The sequence below is a fragment of the Saccostrea cucullata genome, unplaced genomic scaffold, assembly GCF_032062105.1.
Source record: "Saccostrea cucullata isolate Sc308-1 unplaced genomic scaffold, CSIRO_AGI_Scuc_v1 ctg2667, whole genome shotgun sequence".
Taxonomy (NCBI): Eukaryota; Metazoa; Mollusca; class Bivalvia; order Ostreida; family Ostreidae; genus Saccostrea; species Saccostrea cuccullata.
The window spans coordinates 207,720-227,500 of record NW_026927697.1 but is presented as its reverse complement, the minus strand read 5'-3'; the positions used below and the strand labels follow the sequence as shown (position 1 = coordinate 227,500).

The window sequence follows — 19,781 nt, the reverse complement described above, 5'->3', positions numbered from 1 at the left end:
CTTTCTCTCATTATATAAACATTATAATCTTCATTGGTACATTATATGTATTCTGTACAAAAGTAAATGCCTTTTCAATTGATCCAATAAAATTGCTTTCAATAAAAATTATTTTTATAATATTTTTTGGACTTTAAATGAAGTCCAAACATGACAGAAAATCAATAAACTTTGACTTTTGCGTGCTCGACATGAACTCGAGTAGATTACCCTTGGTTTTGACATGAAAGTCATATGTATTAAATGTATCTGGTATTTCTGATAAGTTAAAGAATTTTTGCAATCTCAGGGATTGTTTTGAAAGTTTCTGGTAATTTAAACAGATTTTGACCCTAAAAGATATCACACCTACTTTTTCTTATCCTTTTTTTCCAAAGACACCTTCGTATTGAATCCTTTTCCAACCCAGTGTGTCGAGTCTTGGACGAAAACCTATGTCAACAGGAAAGCTAAAGATTGCCTAGATAACAATATTTATGAATCGAGGAAACTGACTTCTATATCCAATTCAATCAATAAATATCAGTAACTGATTGAGATGTGAAATTTCATTCCCATTTAAAGATTCATCTATCTTATCCATTACATGTTCAAAATGATACATTTAATTTATCAGCTGCTATAAATGCAGAGTGAGAATAGATGCTTTTTTTGACTTTTGCAGTTTTTAATTTTTATATTTTTACTCCTTGTAGATAATAACGGTGATGCGTAAATGTCGTTTGAGTCCATATATAATGTCTTAATTAATACATGTAGTTTGAACATTTAAAAATGAAAAATCTTAAATTCATATCGCAGCGATTTAAAAAGAATAAACTATTAGATATTCACATACAAGGTGAAAAACCTTCGATAAACCATGAAATATTTGTTGTATTATTGTAGTGCTAATGCAAGTAATTGGATTCTAAATTAGTATTTATGATTTTATATATATCATTGTTTTTCTCATAAAATACAGAATAAAAATTCATCTACATATAGATATGTATTAATAAAATTTTGGTTGGGAAGTATATATCGCATAAATATATTGTATGGTTTTATTTTGGCTTACAGAATGTATTTCATAAGTCTACAATTAATTGTGATATTTCTGACTGAGATATTTTAGTTATGTATGCCACACTTTATTTTGGTGATAAAAGACAAACTTTATTTAGAACCTAGAGTGAAAGTAATTTGTAATTACATCATATAATTTATCAGACACAAACATTACCACAGTAGAAGAGAATAAAGCGACTAGATCATACGACTTCACCTCACAATTTACTGAAAGGACAACCTCTTCAACGGATGAATTAGTGGCAGAATTATCTTGTTCTTCAATTTAGGAAGAAGGTAAGTCTAAAATATTAAAATAATCATCATGGTAGCAAGTGAACGAAAAAAAACTTGTGACTTTCTGAAAATTCATAAGGATGTTAAATACATTGCTTACCCCAATATATTTCACGAAGAGCGTAATTTATGTGACACTTATGACATTACGTAATTTGAGCTATTTTTCAATCATTGCATTATATTTTTGATGTCATGACAATTTTATGCTAATGCATGCAAGTTAATATGACAATAAATTGGATCGTTTTTTAAGAGAATCTTTACGGATATTCAATGTGTTTTTTTTTTATGAGCATTTCAAAAGATGTTAATCTTTATGACGTAGACCTGATTCAAATACAGATGGTATGTTGCATACTGTATATCATCTGAAAACATTTTTCAGTTTAGTATTTTTACCGATTCAAATTATATCATCAAAAAGAAAAAATACAGAGTTTTTATGATTTCATTTTTTCTGTAGAAATGTTAAAAGCAGAACATACAGTCATATATAATGCCGGCTTTCTCAAGACTTGGTAAATTAAGAACCATTACTAAAAGATTTGAATATAGCTGTTGATAGACTATAAACCTATTAAGTCTCTTGATAGCCTAAGAGTGTACTTGCTATTAAATGTCATCAGGTCACTGTCCATTTCCCCACGTACTAGTTCATCGTCCACTTTTGTGTTTTTTAAATTCTTTTTGAAACACTAAAATAGTTTAATTTTTCAATATATGTATAATTATTTGTAAATAAAAGATCATACAGTTATAAATCGTATATTCTCTGCGACCTAGGTCATTGTTGGGGACCAAAATCATCCTTATAAATGCAATTTTTTTTCCCAGAATTTTTCTAACGTGCTAAACATTTGAAAACAAAATTAACAAGCAAATCCTTTATTAACATTTTGAAAATCACGGTTTCTTTATTTTAGACTTCAGTTCGGACATAGTTTTAAGTAATTTGCATTATTTAATATTTCACTATGAATTTAAAACAAACGTGTAGATTTTAAGGTAATTTTTAGCCAAGAAATATGCACACTTTTATGAGAGTAAGTCAAATTCAGGAAAGTACACAACACATTGAAAATTGTCCTATTTTAGAGGAAAAAGTTTCTTACAGATTGCCGTTTCTTACGTGGCATAAGTGATAGGTTATGTGCAGTGACTGGATTTCGATTTCTTCCTTTTTTATGAATTCAATTTGTTTTGAATTTTAGAGGCCTGCTTGTCTATATGTATACCAATATCAACTATACTGGGTTTGATTGCCCTTTTTCTGACTCTATTACTGTGGCGCCAAACCAGGTAATTGTCAGTTATTTCATGCCAAAAGATATCCTGTATTCCTAATCGTTATTTGTGTGAGTTTTACAGTTTAACTTTTTATTTTTAATAGGTCATTAAAATCCTTTAAGGAACTACGAGAGACATATTCTGATGTGATTGGGAGACCTATGAGAATGAACACTGATTATGAGCGGATCACAAGAGAGAAGAGTAACACGTACGACAAACAAGGAAAATAATTGTGACAAAATTATATTAATTGTGTAAAAATGGTTCCTTTGTTTTTGTTACATGTACTGGAATACCATTGGGTAGATGCAACTGTCTCTTAGAATTTTTTTTTTATATTATCATTATTAGTTCGCAGTCATAGACCATTTTCTGTAATTTAGGAAAAACATAAGCGTAAGGAAATTGTAAATCTCAATTATTAACATAAGGCATAAAAATAAATCTATCAACATTGTCAGCAAATATTACTCTCATTGCTACAGTGTAGGTTTTTAAAATGCATACCTTAGAACTCAGTGATTTTGAATAAAATGACAAATCATTCAGCAAATGCTGATTTTTTTCCAAATCAATCGTTATTTTAAAAAGACCAATTTGCAAATCATAAAGAACTCGTTTCATCGCCCTCTGCAGCTTAGGCTTATGATTCAATGATTTTTAAATAGACCAAAAGAAAACTTTTCTGAGAAACTAGCCAGTAGGGCTAAAGGATTTGACATTATTACTAGCCCAAAGAAAATTTTAATAGCCAACGAAGAAAAAAAAATGAAATCGCAGAATTAACTGTTGTTACACAGCTGTATCACTATTCCATTTAAATTTCATACTGATTGAATTCCTTTCCTTTTTGCTTTTCTTCTGCTTAATTATTTTGTTTTTCCCCCTCAGTCATAAACACATGATAAATAAATCACTTATCATTAATAAAAAATTAAATTAACTTGAACAAACAATATTTTTATAGCTTTTTAACAACGTAGATGCATTGTTCATTAGCCCTTTTTCTGGTCATTAGTCTTCTCTTCCAACGGAAGTTATTATTTGTCTTAACAAATTTTCAGATACATGTGCTGTTAATATAAATATGGATTACAGATAGCATAGCTAATTCATTTATCCTTTCCTCTTCAGTTAAATGAGTAATCAGATTTATTTAAATGGGATATCTGCATGCATTTACCATAAATGATGGAATGGAGGAAAACCCCGATGCATAAGCAGATTGGTCTAAACCAAAGCGTTACATAAAATCTTTCTGTAAGCTTTGAATTAGGTATTTTGACATCCAAACTTGTCTTTAAATTTTTTACGTTTTGTGGAAGTTTGTCGCTTAAAACTTAAATTCTGCGATTTTAACACGTCAAATTCTATTAAATTGTACTTATTAATTATTAATCTATTAATTATTAATTAATATTCACTCACAGTCATTGATTTTTCATTATAGCATATTTGTAAATTTAGTAATAATTCTCAAAACATAAAGTTTAATTAACGAACGTTTCAATTTTTTTTTCTTAAAATGTGTTTTTCACATTGAATTTTCTTACATTGTTTAATGATTAACCTCTTACTTTAACAAAGAAAAAAAGAAACAGGATTTTCTGTTTAATATGGATGCTAAGTTTGTCATAAATGTACGATATTTTTATGTTCGCGGAATATTTTTTATGATATTAAATGTATTCAACTTACAGTATGAACATCCATTATACTGAGTAAAGAAGCAAACACGTATGACGTAGTGGATTTCTTACATAAGTGCAGCTGTATCTATTGTGATAAAAGGTTGGATTGTATAACTCAACTGAGACTTGCAGAATTCATAAAAGACAAAATGTATTGGAGGGAAGTGGTTTTTTTTTGCAAGGAACAAGTGGATTGAACGAATGAAATAAGATTTTTTTTTCGAAAACATCAAAATAGACGCAACAATGCATGCAAATACAAATGTATATCAGATATCTTTGAGAAAGATATTGAGAATCTAATAGGACAGATACACAAACAGAGATACGAATGGAATGCAGGGAAAATTTTATTTTCCTGTGGTTTATTTGTAGAAAAACCGTTCACTGTAGCTCAATTTAGCAGAGCTCTCGCTTCGTGACAGGGAGGTCGTGAGTTTTAATCCCGGCCGTGACTGACCTATATCGATAAACGATTGGGTAGCAACTGTCCCTTCGCAATGCGCTGGGCAATTCAAAGTAAAAGTTTCGGATGAGACCTTAAAAACCGAGGCCCCATGTTACGGAAGGCGTTGGCAAGATAAAGATTCTTTACCGCTCAATGGCTCTGAATGCCAAGTGAAGTTCAAAGTTGAAGCCTTTAGCTGATTTATGTTGACGTCTCTATGAATATAAATGAAAAAAATTTTGAGTGTGACGTCAAACAACAATCAATCAATCATATTTGATATAGAAAAACACATTCAACAGTCTTTGCAATACCCATGATGCTTAAACTTATAAAGTCTGAACTAAATCTTAAAGGTATTCGTCTTGATTATTCTTTTACATGTACATTAATCTGTTATCATAAAAACGTTTTTAAAACTATCACAAAATTCATAGAAGAGTTTAAACATACGGTATGATTAATTAATATACGAGGGTTGTCCCAAAAAGTCGTAGACAATGTTTATAACTTTTTAAACATGCAACCAATTCTCACCAAATTTTGCATAGACATAATATATTCAAAGTTCTTTAAAACTGTGAAATTCTAAATTTATATCTTTCATATTAATAATATTAGGACGATTTATGTGATGGCCGATAAGGTCTGTCGGCGCACGAACAAAATTCGGAATTATTTACGCATATAACTGTTACATTTCCTTTAATTTTTTTTTAGTGCTATGTAAAACAGTGAATTCAAATTTAAATCAGTTAAACCAGAATCAAAACCTTAATAATATTTCCAAATTTCATATAAATATCATTAAAAACAGAAGATTGGTGTACTGATTTACAAAGTGTTGTTGGAATCGAGTTTGATGAAAATGACGTGGTCGAACGCGTAACCGGCGCACGGAGATCTAATAAATAGTGTTGGATATGGTTTATTTACACCAAAGACTGGAAAGAAGAGTGCTGAAGTGACATTAAATACTAGATTTTAATAGAGAAGTTATTTTTAAATGGCTTGAAATTCAATGAGAGTTTTTCCTCTATACAGAAAATAGTACATCATGTAAGAAGTAGAGTACTGTTTGGTAAATGCAGGCAATGGGAAAAAATCGGGACCATGGACGACGTCAAACAATGTGTATTCTCTGCTGCCTAAAATGTAAGGCGATCGATCTTTCAACAGAATTTCGACTGAAATTCGATTCTGCTTTAAAAAAAAACAAAAAAGAAAAACCGGACAGTAGTGAATTTTTGTAAGTCCCTTATTCAAGAGGAGTGGTCTTTCACTTTTAAAAATTATTGAATGTTAATAGATACGTGTTAAGCAGAAAAAGAGATCATGACGTGATAAGAAACGTAATTTACGTCTGTCTTCGTTCGCCGATATACACTTACATGCTTTCTTTATTTCTTCATAATTTTTTTTATTAAATATGATATCATCATGAAACTTGAAATGCATGATCCTACAATGTTACTTTTTCCTATGACAAGGAAAGAAATTTGATATAGCAAAGAGAAACTAAACTGTTGTTCCTGTCTACGACTTTTTGGTACAACCCTCGTACATAAGGAAGAATTTCTATTTTTTTTTTATTTGCTTGTTACAAGATTCTAATTGCCACAGGGGATAATGCATTGAATACACATTTGATTAATATCAAGTCGAGTTTAAAATATAATAACGATAAGGAACTGTTGTTAAGGAAGCAAATGACATAAAATTGAATTGAATATTATGTTATGTAAAGTGATTCGTTTCTTGCAAAGTAAGAAATGCATAATTAGAACAGCAATGCTTAATACCGAGTTTCTCTTCAAAAGAATCTAACGAAAGAAATGCTATGAAGTTGACATCGTCATATAGTCAAACTTCAAGGTCATGGGGAATAAATTCATAGTGTATTTAGAATGGCATTGTCACAGGTAAATACTAATACACATGTGTAATATGAAAGTCCTTCTCTTCTCATTCAAAATATATGACCATAATGACCAACGTTAGATTTATTGTGATAGACGGACAGACTGACATACATATGAAATTTAATGTCCCCTACCTTTCGCGAAAATGGGGGACAATAAATGTCCTTGCTGTTCTTGAGAAGTAGATTTATGATGGAAAAAGTCAAATGTATATTTCTATGTAAGTTGGTTGCAATTGGCCCAGTGGTTCTAGAGAAGTTGAAAATGTGAAAAGTTTGCAGAGAAACAGATACACGACAGAAAAAATCTGATCAGGAAACCAGAAAAACTCAAGGAGCCAAAAATTTATGATTCACAAGTATTTGGAAAGGGTTACAGTTTCTGAAAAGCTGTTTTTTTCATGCATTTTTTGAGAAGCTGAAAATGTATGCAACCTGATGTTGAAAAAAGTGCACATTTCAGATAACAGTATTTGATTGAAAATAGTTAATTAAGGTGCTTTGAGTAGCAAAAAGCTAAAATGGTATAACTAGTTCAACTGCAGAACTTAGTCAATTTTAATTTGCACTATTAACCTTTTAAACTCTAATAATAATTATTTTAAAATATAAAATGTACATTGGCAAATAATCACGATGGTTTTAATTTCACTATGTTTGCGATGTGTAATTATTCCGCCAAATAAAACCTATCGTGAATTCTATCATTAGTTTCTATAAACGTTTAAATGCGTATACACAATTAAAATTAATTTCTTGCAGCGTGAAATTAAAACCATCGCAATTGGTACTTTTCAAGAAATCGTGAATTTTAACACCGTGGAATTAAAACAACTTACAGTATATCATCATTTCTGATTCAAGGGAGAACTTAGTAGATATGACCAGAAGTATGGAGACACCACCCCTTAAAGATTACCATGACAAGACGTGTTTGTGAAACACTGATGCCCCGTATGGCAGCTTTTAGCGAAGATTGAAGTTTCTCAAATGTAAGTCAAACTCCAAGGTCAAAGTGTCAAAATTGTTGGTATCAAAAGGAAAGTCTTGTCTCAAGGAATAAACATGTGACATAAGAGAGAAATCACAAGTACTTCCTGTTTAAAAGTTATTGCCAAGGTTAAAGTGTTTTTCAAGTGGATCAAACTGAAGGGTCAAGGTCAAAAATATTTATACCTGTTGAAAGTTCACAATGAATACACATTAAGCATGAAAGCCTTAGCACCAACTGCTCAAAACTTAGGCCAAGTTTATACTTTGGTATTTTTCCTGTAAACGTGGGTCAAACTCCAAGGTCAAGAGATTTATTAGGTATCCATGTGATACTGTAAAACGAGAAAATTTGGCGCATACGTATTTTAACGCAAACGCAAGTGGGAATGCATTGGCGCAAATAAATTTTAGCGCTTGCACTTGTCAGTAAAATACTAGTATATAAATGTGATATTCTGTTTTTTTTTTAAATCCACATCCGTATTTGACTTTTTGGTTTGTCAAGCACAGAAACACATTAGTACTCTCATAAACATTCGTTAACTTTACCGCGTACGTGTTATCACATGGCGGTGGTACAATGTCAATTTTTTTTTATTTCTAATTTCAATTAAAAGAAATGGAGTATTTACTCTCTTAAATTATACAAAAACAATGCATGCATCGACAGAAAATTACTCAGATAAAACGGTAATCCTAATCAGGTATTGTCTGCAAGCTCAATCGCCATGCTTGATTGCATTGTTTCCCTCCAATCGATAGATGACTGACACGCCGAGAAGCCAAACTTTGAGGGTGCTAATGATAATAATCGGCTAACAACTACCGGGGTAACAATAGCTTAATCAAATTATAATTTGGCGAACTTTCTGTCTTCCGAACATCTGCAGTGCTAGTGTGTATATAAAATCCTATGACCCTTCGACATTACGTAATCGCGCGTTATGGTTTACAAGTACTTATGTAAAAGCTTTGAACACACACAAAAATGATATTTAGAAACCTTTAGCGCACAATAAATTTTAGCGCTCAGGGGCTCTTGCGCCAAAGGCGCTAAAATTAGTAGTGCGCCAAATATTCTCGTTTTACAGTACATTTATTTACAGCAAATTTTTGAAAGAAAGCATCTTATTTTAATGTAAATAATTTTTTTAATTTTCTTTGAAAAAATACAAAAAAATCATATGAAATAATTAAGAGCTAATGTCGGCCTTTCAATGCTGAAACCATTGTTTAAAAAGGTTGACTCAGAGATCTATAAAATAAAAAGTTGGTGTGGCATTCCTCCTTAAAGGTGTTGTCACAAGGAATTTACCTATGAAATGTGGAAGCCACGTGTATAGCCCAACGTAGAAGAAACAGACATAATGTAAACACAAGAAACAATTAAAATGTAGAGTCAAATGGAAAAATATTCTACTACTTTGGAGTAACAAGATCATATATCATTTCAGGGAGAGTGAGTGGCTAGGGAGATCGGACCCCCCCCCCTCTGGAACTTGCAGAGTTATTTAAATAGGACTGTATACTTAAGCAAATAAAATGACTTTGGACGCCCCCCCCCCCCAAAAAAAAACCATGAACCCCACCATCATTGTTTTTATTTTATTCGTTTTTTCTTTGCTTCTCGGGAAATTCTGGGTGTTGGAATTTTTTGACTGAGGTGTGACCCCCTCCCTCCTTTCCAAAAAAAAAAATAGTATGGATCTGCGCTTGTAACTGAATGTCACGTCGACAACGGGAGATAACTTAAGAGTGTGAAATTCGTCTACTGTGGCATGCGATGATCTTTGACTTTTTTTGAACTTGAACTTAACCATGTGCATTTCAGTTTATTTCACTCCAATCTATGTATAAACTTGTTCTTACCGACTGTCACAGGTCCTGTCAACTTCATGAAATATAATCCAATTAAAACACAAAATGAATTATTTCAAATGACATATACACACCGAACTGCACCATCAGCATGTGCTATCTCATTCGGAAAACATTGGCAAACCTTGGCTGATTCCATCGCCTTTATCAGATGAAGTACGAATTGGACGAGGTGTGCCGAGTGGTGCTATCTAAAAATGATAATGGGTGACGCAAACCCAATGTGATGAAGAAATTTCAAAAAGGTGTGCATGTATAGTACAAGAACAAATTTCAAATTATAATTACAAAAGATGTTTAAGCATAACTTTGCCGTCTACGCTATTTCAGAAAACGTGTGTGCGTGTGTGTGTGTTTGTGGGGGGGGGGGACAAAATTGATTGAGTTGGATTTTCCAGGGGTTTTTTGCCTGACCAAATACTAAAAAAAGTTTGCACATTTTGATAAATTCATCAAAAATGCTTTGTACTATGCCTAAATTAATAGTATTTGTTGTCAAGAAAGTAAATTTAAAAAGTGCAAATATCATGAACAAAAAATGTATCAAAATCTAATTTATATCATTAAATTAAATTCTGTTATTTCAGAATGGTAATGAATTAAGGTAGCCCGATCCTCAGGTTCATAAAATCAACAGTTAAGTAATTGAAAATACTCATAGAAATATCCCAGAATCCACAAAGTAATGTCAATTTATCCACAGTTTTTTTTTCTTTGAAGTTAAACATTAAAGTTAATCATGTTATACGTATAGGGAAAATTGACAAATCTCCAATATTTATGCAGAAAAAGCGAATATGAATATCAGTTATGCATTTTCTATTTGCAAATTGATCAACAAATATATTTTAGGTTTTAAAAAAATAGGTATCCAGGCATTCGGAGAAATTGTCATGATTTTTATTCTTATTAGGTGTTCTACGTCTTCTATTTCCTTCATGTATTATATAATACACAGTGTAAAATGTTTTTACTATCATTGCAAGACATCACAAATCACTTCTTATTTCATATTATGCTAATTAGCATTGGTATCTAAGGCACAATTTAAGAAAATTTTATTTCTTTAAAACTGTATTTATTTCTTTTTATAGGGTAAAATTGTCAACTTTTTATATGACCTTTTCTAAGACTTCCAAAAACCTTGAATCATAAAAAGATGAATATTTACATTTAAGATGTCTTTGTCCGAGATAAAATTACAAATAGTAATTGTACTTTATTTCCCCATCAATGTATTGGTTCATCAATAGGCGCGGTTAAAAAAAATCACGTGAAGGGCGGAACAAATAGCTAGACAGAAGCAGGGCTTGGAGCACGTGGATTGGCGGAATCCAAAGCATGTAAGTATAAGGAATAACTGTCAGATTTTTCAATTTCATGTCGATGATAATTTTATGCATAAAGGTCTTCGGCGTATTTGCAAATTATCACGCAAGCCAATCGATTGATCACATCATGAAATCGAAAAATAAGACAGTTTTTCCTTAAATAAAATGAAAATTATTACATGAAAAAATTTCATTTTCAAGCTTCATAATGATGCATTTTAAATCAAATATTGATTTTTGGAGTTATCCTTCCTGGCTGAGGATCGGATATCCTTACGTATATGAAATACATTGTCATATAAAAGGCTCATTGATCACCTAAGAATTTTATGCTCTAGGTAAATCATAGAATTATTTTGACTTTTTCCTTGGAAAGTCCAATATGAAGAAGCGTGTATTTAGAGGCAAACATCTTAGCGTGGGTATTACTGTCTTATGGCAGCATCTAGTTGAATTTGAATTTTAACAGATAACAAAAACAATAACAAAAGATGTTTAACTAAATATGACTTATTTACTGATATGCCGTGCCATAAAACATAAAATTAAATAAGGAAATTCGTGTAACTGGGGTATGCATGTACATGTATATACATGCAACCTAGACTTTAAGGTTCGTTTATTTCCTTGGTTTGAACTTCAACGTCCTGTTGAAAATGAAAATTTATTTGAAGGTTCTGTTGTTTTTGGTTCTGGTTACAGGTAGGAATTTCTTTTTTTAGAAGTACCGATTTATAAGGACTGATAAATTTTATCAATGTATTGGATTTGTTTTTATCTTTTCAATTAAGACTTCATAAGGTGCCGTTCTCAAGACGGAGTAGAGGCGTTGGTAGAAAATGCATACGTTTCCTGTTCGCCCAATGATACCTGTACAATAGAATGCTATCGGGGATACATTTTCTCTAGTGGAGAGAGGAAAACAATTTTCCAATGTTTAAATAACAGCTGGTCTCCATCTCTGATGGCTTGTAAACGTAGGTGAATGATAGCACTTCCTTCAAAATCTCCATTTTCTAGACCTACACAATTTTTAACACACTTTGATCGTACAGATACGCATTTTTTAAAGATCTACTGAAATTATACGAAAAAATAAGCATTTAAAATTGCTTCACATGATGTATATATGTTTATCTTGCATCTAAATTTTTAAAACATCTTTTCTACACAAATTTCCTACAGGTATACCTATTGTATCTATGGAGTACTACACCGTCTGGAGTCTTGACGTTCAACCATCGGAATGCAACAATATTTCACAGCGTTTAGAGAACCCAAAACGTACACTTGAAGACAATTTCAGCAATATCTGCAAATACTTAAATGTTGATGTGAATGTGACTTTTAAACATTCTTCTAGGGCGTTTGAGGTAATGATTGATTGATTGATTGTATGTTGTTTAACGTCTCTCTCGAGAATTTTTCACTCATATGGAGACGCTTTGAGGTAATGAGAAGAATGATTAAAAAAAAAGCCTTGTCAAGTTTTTTTTTAAATCCTTTCACTTCTACTTTATGTACATGTACATATTTTTTACTAGTGTGTTAAATAAATGCATAATCCTGGCTTATTTTCTTCTATATCCATATTGATTTCTACAAGCATGATAAAGTTCCTGAGATTTGGCTTATAAATGATTGAATAATAATTTAATTTTTCACTGCATTGGAGAATCTCTCTCTCTCTTTCTTCCATATTATAAATAACTTTTATGCTCCCGTTAACGAATCTGTCCGTCCGTCTGTCTGTCTGTCTCTCTGTCTGTCTGTTTGTGTGTTTGTCCGCAAAAACTTTAACCTTGCCCATAACTTTTGATTAGGTGGAGCCCTGACTTTCATATTTCATATGTGTATTCATTGTGACAAGACCTTTCTTTGGGTACCACCAAATTTGACCTTTTGACCTTGGAGTTTGTCCCACTTTTACATGAAAATTTTAAACTTTAAATTTGGCCATATCTTTTGAACAGTAGATATCAGGATATTTATACTTCACATATGTATTTTTGTTGGAAGGCCTTTTATTGGATACCAACAACCTTGACCTTGTAGATTTCCGTACTTAAAAAAAAACTTTAAACTTGGCCATAACTTTTGAACGGTAAGGGATAGGGCTTTCATACTTCAAATTTTAAATCCTTGTGAGAAGACGCTTCATTGGATACTAAGAACTTTGACCCTTTGACCTTGACCTATGAGATTGACCTACTTATAAAAAACAAAACTTGACTCTAACTTTTAAAGATTAGGGCTAGTGCTTTCATACTTTACATATTTAATTCTTGTGACAAGACATTTCATTTGATAACAAGAACTTTGACCCTTTAACCTTGACCTTGAAGTTTGACCTACTTTTAATTTTTTTTTACCTTGGCCATAACTTCTGAACGTATATGGTTAGGGCTTCCATACTCTACATAAGTATTCTATGTGGCAAGACCTTTCATTGTATACCAATTACCTTGACCTTTTGACCTTGACCTAGGAGATTTTTGTACTTATTGAAAATTTTAACTTTCAAATTTTACAATTGTTTTCCAGTGAGAATACCCTACTTTTGGTACCAATTAATTAAATTTGCATTTAAGAAAAGTTTAATCTTTGCTATGTTGCCATACGGGGGCATCAGTGTTTCACAAACACATCTTGTTAGTTTTGAAATGGTCCTTGCAAAGAGACAAAAATACTTTCATCATTTAAGTATAAGGTATAATACAAATGTAAAAACCGGAGGTTATTAGTTTTAATTTTTACACTCTCTCTCTCTCTCTCTCTCTTCAATGTATAAAAATTTATGCATTTATACAAAGATCTCCATCTGGAACATGCCTATTTCAAACATGCTTGATAACATAACATGTAATTGCGACCTCATATCAAATTAAATGTAACAGAGAAAAATGAGATTTGTCACCCAAATACTACTGTACAGAGTGTGACTAGAAGTGATATGGATAGCGATGGAAGAGAAATGTTTTGTGGTGAGTCTCTCTCTTTTTCTCTCAATAATTAATATCTAAAAATTTTCATAAACCTACACAGTTCATAAATGTGCTTTTTAATAAAATGATAATTTTATATCATATAACATGTGAAAATAACACATGGTACTGAGGAAAAATACAAGAAAATAAGATTTATCGGGCACTTGCACACTCCGAACCTTCATGTTCAGTTCAATTTTATTATTCTTATGTTTTTGTACACTCTAGAATCTGCGACGAAGCATTTTGCTAGACAAAATGTGCCTTATTCACTTTAAAAGGTTTGACTGTAAGGAGCAAATGTCTAAAATTAAAATTCTTTATTTGAAAGAAAATGTCGCATGTGTCCATATATATCCTGCATTTACAGCTGCAGGTTTCATTTACTCCTCCATAAGTGCCTGGTCATTGGTGACCTTGGTAGTTGTAACTGGTCAAATGGAGAGAGTAACGGCGAACTGGTGACAAATCTGATTCAAATGTGGTTGATAATATAAGATAATATCATACAATACGTCCGTGTTTATTTTAATTAAAACGTTGTAAACCAATGACATGCAGGGTTCGAGACTTGCCTGTATGAAAAGCATTTTCTCGCCAATTCCCGACTTTCAGTGTCAGGAATATCACAGACAGTTTCACTGAACCGTACTAATATTCCATTGAGAGATTGAAGGTTTTCTTCAGAAAATGTCGTTGCCCTCTGATGATTTCCTTTTCTGATAGTCTTTCACGCTTTGTGCTAAAAAAATCTTGGTTGAAATTGCAATACAGTACATTGCTCAGCAATTTTATTCTGATGGTGTCTTCGTATTAGTAGGATAATAGCCAGACCAGGAAGAATTTAAGTAAAACTTGGCATTTATGGTCAAAGTCTATTGAAATTCTAGATTAATTCCAGCTATATGGCTTTTAAATGAAGTTCAAGGCAAACCTAACTAATTATATTTATGATTGACGTAATCTTTAAAATCTCTATCCTTTACTTATGGTAATTGTAAATTAAAAAAAATTTTAACCATGAAAAAAGGAGCATCTATAGTAGTTCATTAAAGAAAATATGCGTTCTATCGGGTAGATCAATATATACATGTATAAGCATGGTTTACAAGGACAATTGACTTTTATTTTCAATGAATATATATCTTTTTTCAGGTGGACAACTTTGATACAAAATAAACACATTGATTTAACATGTACAAACGATAATTGTCCTTAGTATTTAATAATGAATTTCTTTTATTTTCCAGAGTGACAACTTTGATAAAGTAATAAATGAATTGAATCTCATATATTAACAATGTATCACAAACGACCGAAGCACAGATATAATTTTTTTGTATAAATATATATCTCGATAACTGAAGAGTTAAATACAAACAAAATATTGTTTCTAATTTCAATCAGATAGGTCAAATTCCACTTGGCAAAGCATGGCGGCGGGATATAACACAGAAACTAATAATTCTTTTCTGACCACAGAATATACATCCATGACAACTGTAGTCACCGAGTCCACGTCAAACTCATTAAATGTTTGTCTTGAAATACCACAGAGTAAGATACTTCACAAATTAACGAATACGATATTATTGTTGGTTAAAATTCATCAAATTTTTTAACACAATTTATATGTCCTGACATTTTCAATTTAAAATGTCTAAATGGAGAACTTTTCTTTTTTTGTAGTCTTGTTCTTAACTGTACCAGCAGCAGTCATTTTGATTCTTGTCACAGCAACAATTACTGCACTAGTTACCAAAAAATCAAAGTAAGTGAGCAATAAATTGACCTCTTATTTTACGAAAAAAACCTTTTTATATCATACTTTCATTTTTTATTTCTAGATTAATATTCATAAACTTATTTTTTGAACAGCTCTACGAAAATGATAAATGTTGATATGAACCCTGATGACGTAATAATAAGACAGATACAACCAACAGACGTAGAAATGAAAGACATAATTTATATAAAAAACAGCGGAGGTGAACTGATAGAAAACGACCTCTACCAAAGAACTAGCGGAGCACAGGACGGTGCTTCTTATTCCGGAATCAATGACGTCAGCACGTCCCACGGATATTCTCTCGTTGTCAAAGATTACAATGTTGTCAGAAACTCTGCTGTTGTCGGTAACTCTTCCGATGTCCGAAACTCAGCAGTTGACAGAAATTCTGCTTTTGTTAGAAACACAACAGAAATAAGGGAAGGACATTTACCATATACTTCAGAACATGGAGACACTGAAAACATTCCAGGGGATTATTTATATTCTCAAGTGCAGAAAAAATAAGTGGCTACGAAATAAATTAGAATAGAGAAACATTTTTCTAAAAGACAGAAAAATGTCTGCAAAGTTATAAGATTGAAATTATCTTTAAAACTGTTTACCCTCGTTTTCACTGAAAGTGGGGATATTAATTCTGGTCTGTCTATCTGTCCGTCTGTCTTTCTGTTTGTTTGTAACACTTTCATTTCCGCAAGATATCTCGAGAACTGTTTAAGCGTTTGCAATGAAATTTAAGTTAACAAATGTCTATGGTCTAAAGAAGACTTCTATTGATTTCTAGGTCAAAAAGTCAAAGATCAAGTGAAAATTCATTCATTCTTTTGTGGTGTAAAACTCTTTGAATTTTGAACGATTTCAAAAGAGGCTTTTGAGCTTCAACAATTTTTATATCATAGTTTCGTATGGTCGTCCAAAAGTGTCTGCCATCCCCTTGCTCCCTTTAAAATTAAGCATTTTCTTTTTTCCTTTAGGGTAGGACACAGATTCTCTGAAATAGCTTGTTCTGTAGTTCGTGTTTTATATGAAAGAATACAAGTCATTTACCCATGTTAAGAATAATATACATATTAATAGAATCTTACATTGTTTATCAAGTACAATTACCCAAACACCATTACTCAAAATCGCAAAGAAAATTAGGGGTCAGTTTACATCGTATTATTAATTTGCCATTTCGTAATTAAAAATTGTTACCTTTAGACTAATCACTTTAACATGGACCATACTTTTTTTCAAATGTAATCATAAATATAATGTTATGTTAGGTGAAATTATTTTAGCAATTCTATAAGTGATAAATCCTGCAAATTAATGTGCTTTAATTGTTTTGAGACATTTTTTGTATCTACAAATATTATTTCTTGGAAATAAAGAAACCATTATCTATTTGAAACATAAAAGGTATAATTACCAAGGCAACAAAGAAATCCAGACTAATGTTGTGAGCTGTACACGTTTTCTATGTACAAAATGATCAAATAAAAAATACAATAAGTTGATTTTTATAACCAAGTAAAATAAAAATGTGTAAAGCCTCAACCAGTTTATTCATGCATGGTTATGGAAAGATACTAATTTACATAAATTGGTATGTGCTTTTGAACAAGGAATTTGTCTCGATCAACTAATTAAAATTATTTTCCCCTAATTATATTTCGTATAATATCTAAATAACACTCGTTTTCTGAAAGTTTTTGCAGTCTACAGCTGCATTTAATATTTTCCTTAATCACAACACAAGTATGTCCGCCTATTTTGTTTGACTTTTTTAATCACAACACAATTATTTCCGCCTATTTTGTTTGAGATTTTGTTAACTACATTGATGATAAAATTTCTTGCTAATTTAGTAAAAATATGTCCGTGTGTAAATGCATGTTTATATATTTCTTATTAAAGATATGTAACAGTCACGACTAATTCTATTAAATCGATTATTATATTTTTTTTCCCTATTGCAGTTACATTTACATGTACATATACATCAAAAGTAATCAATGTTTTGCAAACTTTTGCTTTTATATATTCAGTAAAAAAAAGTTTAAATGAATAAATCATACAAATAATACTCAATTAATCAAATGTAATATACCCGTACTCCATTTAGTTTTGATATTGAGATAGTTTTTTATGATAAAACAATACGTAGAATTAAAATTTTAAAGTGGTAATCTAAAACAAAATTATTACATTTAATGATATTAAAAAATGCCTACAAATAAATGATATGAAATATATCGCAAACCTGAAATTTACAAAGATCACAGTTTGAAATTTTTAAAAAAAAATGGTAAAACACAAAAAGTTCTCTTGACAATGATGATATATTTTTTTTAAAAAATACTATAGAATTATCTTCAGTAAAACATTATCTCTGGTTACTTTACATAATCAATATAGGCCAAAAGGTAGTATTTCAAAAGATGGACTTCGATTCACTTGATAATATTGAATGGAATTAAAGACAGTAAATATGCTTAAGTTCCGTAATCATTAATAATTGAACGTATTTTGAAACTTTTTGATGACTTTTTGTAAAGAGTGAAATAAAGAAGTTGTGTTTTGTGTTTTAATTCTAGTAGAAAGGAAAATTAAGACGTAAACACACACTAAAAGTAAATGTGACAGAGTGATAATGATCTGAAATCATTTTTCTGCTTTGTTTTGTTTTTTTTCATAAGCACTAGCTGAGCAATGATTTTGTTTATGCCATATTTGCTAGCAGCCCACTGATTTGATTTGGTTTTCGTTCATGAATTCCACTCATAAAGTTGTGTAGTATGAAATAGTTTTCCCTCTATAAATACTGATACGCAGGCCCATTCCTATCAGGAAATTTACCAGCTGTACTTTGTAAACTACTTGAAAGGTAAATATTTTGTCTATCAAATATTTTGTATTTGAAGTTCAATTAAAAAGCGTAAGTTCTTTGAAATTCATATTTCTGGGGAAAAAAGTTTTAAGCTATAAAATGTTATATTATATAACATTTTTTGAAGAAGTTTTCGCATAATATCACAAATATAACATTTTTATCCATATGCACTGAAAAACTGTTTCATCACGCCGGATATACATGTAGTTATATTCCACCGGAAACAGTTATATTGCCCTCCCGAACCAGTTATGTTCCCTCGCGTGCCATCATTCTGCATATTAAATACGTTGGGTTCAAAATTCACAGAGGCAGTTACTAAGCAAACGTGAACAGTTCCGCTAAAATTAAAAAGTCGGGACGTCTGCTATTTGTTTACTTGAATTCATAGGAATTAGATAATTTAATTGAGGAGAAAAAATCCTTAAATGCAACAAAGGTTACCAACACAAGTGTTAGTATACTGAAAACATTCTGCCATGAAACTAGCTGCACATCTGTAGCGTTATGGCTCTATATATTTGTTATTGACCGTCAAAGACAAATACATAAAACCATAACGCTACAGATTTGCAGCTACCATGAAACAGGACGAAATATTTCGGAATTGTACTCAACGTACATGTGTACATAGTGTTAAATAAAATAATCTGTTCGATGATCGATTTGAGTTCAATGTTTAAAAATGTTATATACCATATATTACATAACTTAATTCTCGGGCAACAATACCAGAATATTTGCCCCTCGGTGACAGGAAAGCCCTAGAGTGCTATGTCGTCCTCTGCCTTCGGCTTTCTTGTCACCGAGGGGCATATTTTCTGGTATGCTGCTCTCGAAGCCATGTAATACCGGTATATGTATAAAATTACATAAGGATTTTGAAGAAGTTTTCGCATTAAATCACAAATATAATATTTTTATCCATATACCCTGAAAAAATGCTTCATCACGCCAGATATAGTTATATTTCACCGGAAACAGTTATATTGCCCTCCCGAACACAGTTATCTTCCCGCGCGTACAATCATTCTGCATATAAAATACATCGGGTTCGAAATTTACAGAAGTATTTGCTAAGCAAACGTAAACAGTTCCGCGAAAATTAAAAAAAAAAAAGTCGGGACAACGTCTGCTATTTGTTTATTTGAATTTCGTGTTTAATAAAAAATTATGTTCGGTGATCGATTTGAGTTAAATGTTTAAAAATGTTATATATCATATA

At 31.3% G+C, this 19,781-nt stretch overlaps 2 protein-coding genes across 2 annotated transcripts in view; both read left to right on the top strand.

Moving 5' to 3' along the window:
- Nucleotides 1-17,204, top strand: part of LOC134275268 (uncharacterized) — a 28,779-nt gene extending 11,575 nt beyond the window's left edge. Inside the window, exons 5-7 of the mRNA XM_062757544.1 lie at nucleotides 15,372-15,446; nucleotides 15,579-15,660; nucleotides 15,768-17,204. Of these exons, the coding sequence (XP_062613528.1) occupies nucleotides 15,372-15,446; nucleotides 15,579-15,660; nucleotides 15,768-16,185 (575 nt within the window). The 3' untranslated portion in view covers nucleotides 16,186-17,204. The remainder of the gene's footprint in view (nucleotides 1-15,371; nucleotides 15,447-15,578; nucleotides 15,661-15,767) is intronic.
- LOC134275271 (uncharacterized) lies at nucleotides 11,559-12,290 on the top strand. The gene is made up of 3 exons (XM_062757547.1): nucleotides 11,559-11,604; nucleotides 11,694-11,879; nucleotides 12,088-12,290. The coding sequence occupies exons 1-3, from the start codon at nucleotides 11,559-11,561 to the stop codon at nucleotides 12,288-12,290; spliced, it is 435 nt and encodes a 144-aa protein (XP_062613531.1).
- Nucleotides 17,205-19,781: the final 2,577 nt, after the last annotated feature.

Coding starts and splice junctions, on each gene's coding strand:
- LOC134275271 (XM_062757547.1), top strand. CDS start 11,559: ATGAAAATTTATTTGAAGGTTCTGTTGTTTTTGGTTCTGGTTACAG. Junction 11,605..11,693: donor GTTTTTGGTTCTGGTTACAG/GTAGGAATTTCT, acceptor TTTTCAATTAAG/ACTTCATAAGGTGCCGTTCT. Junction 11,880..12,087: donor ATCTCTGATGGCTTGTAAAC/GTAGGTGAATGA, acceptor AATTTCCTACAG/GTATACCTATTGTATCTATG.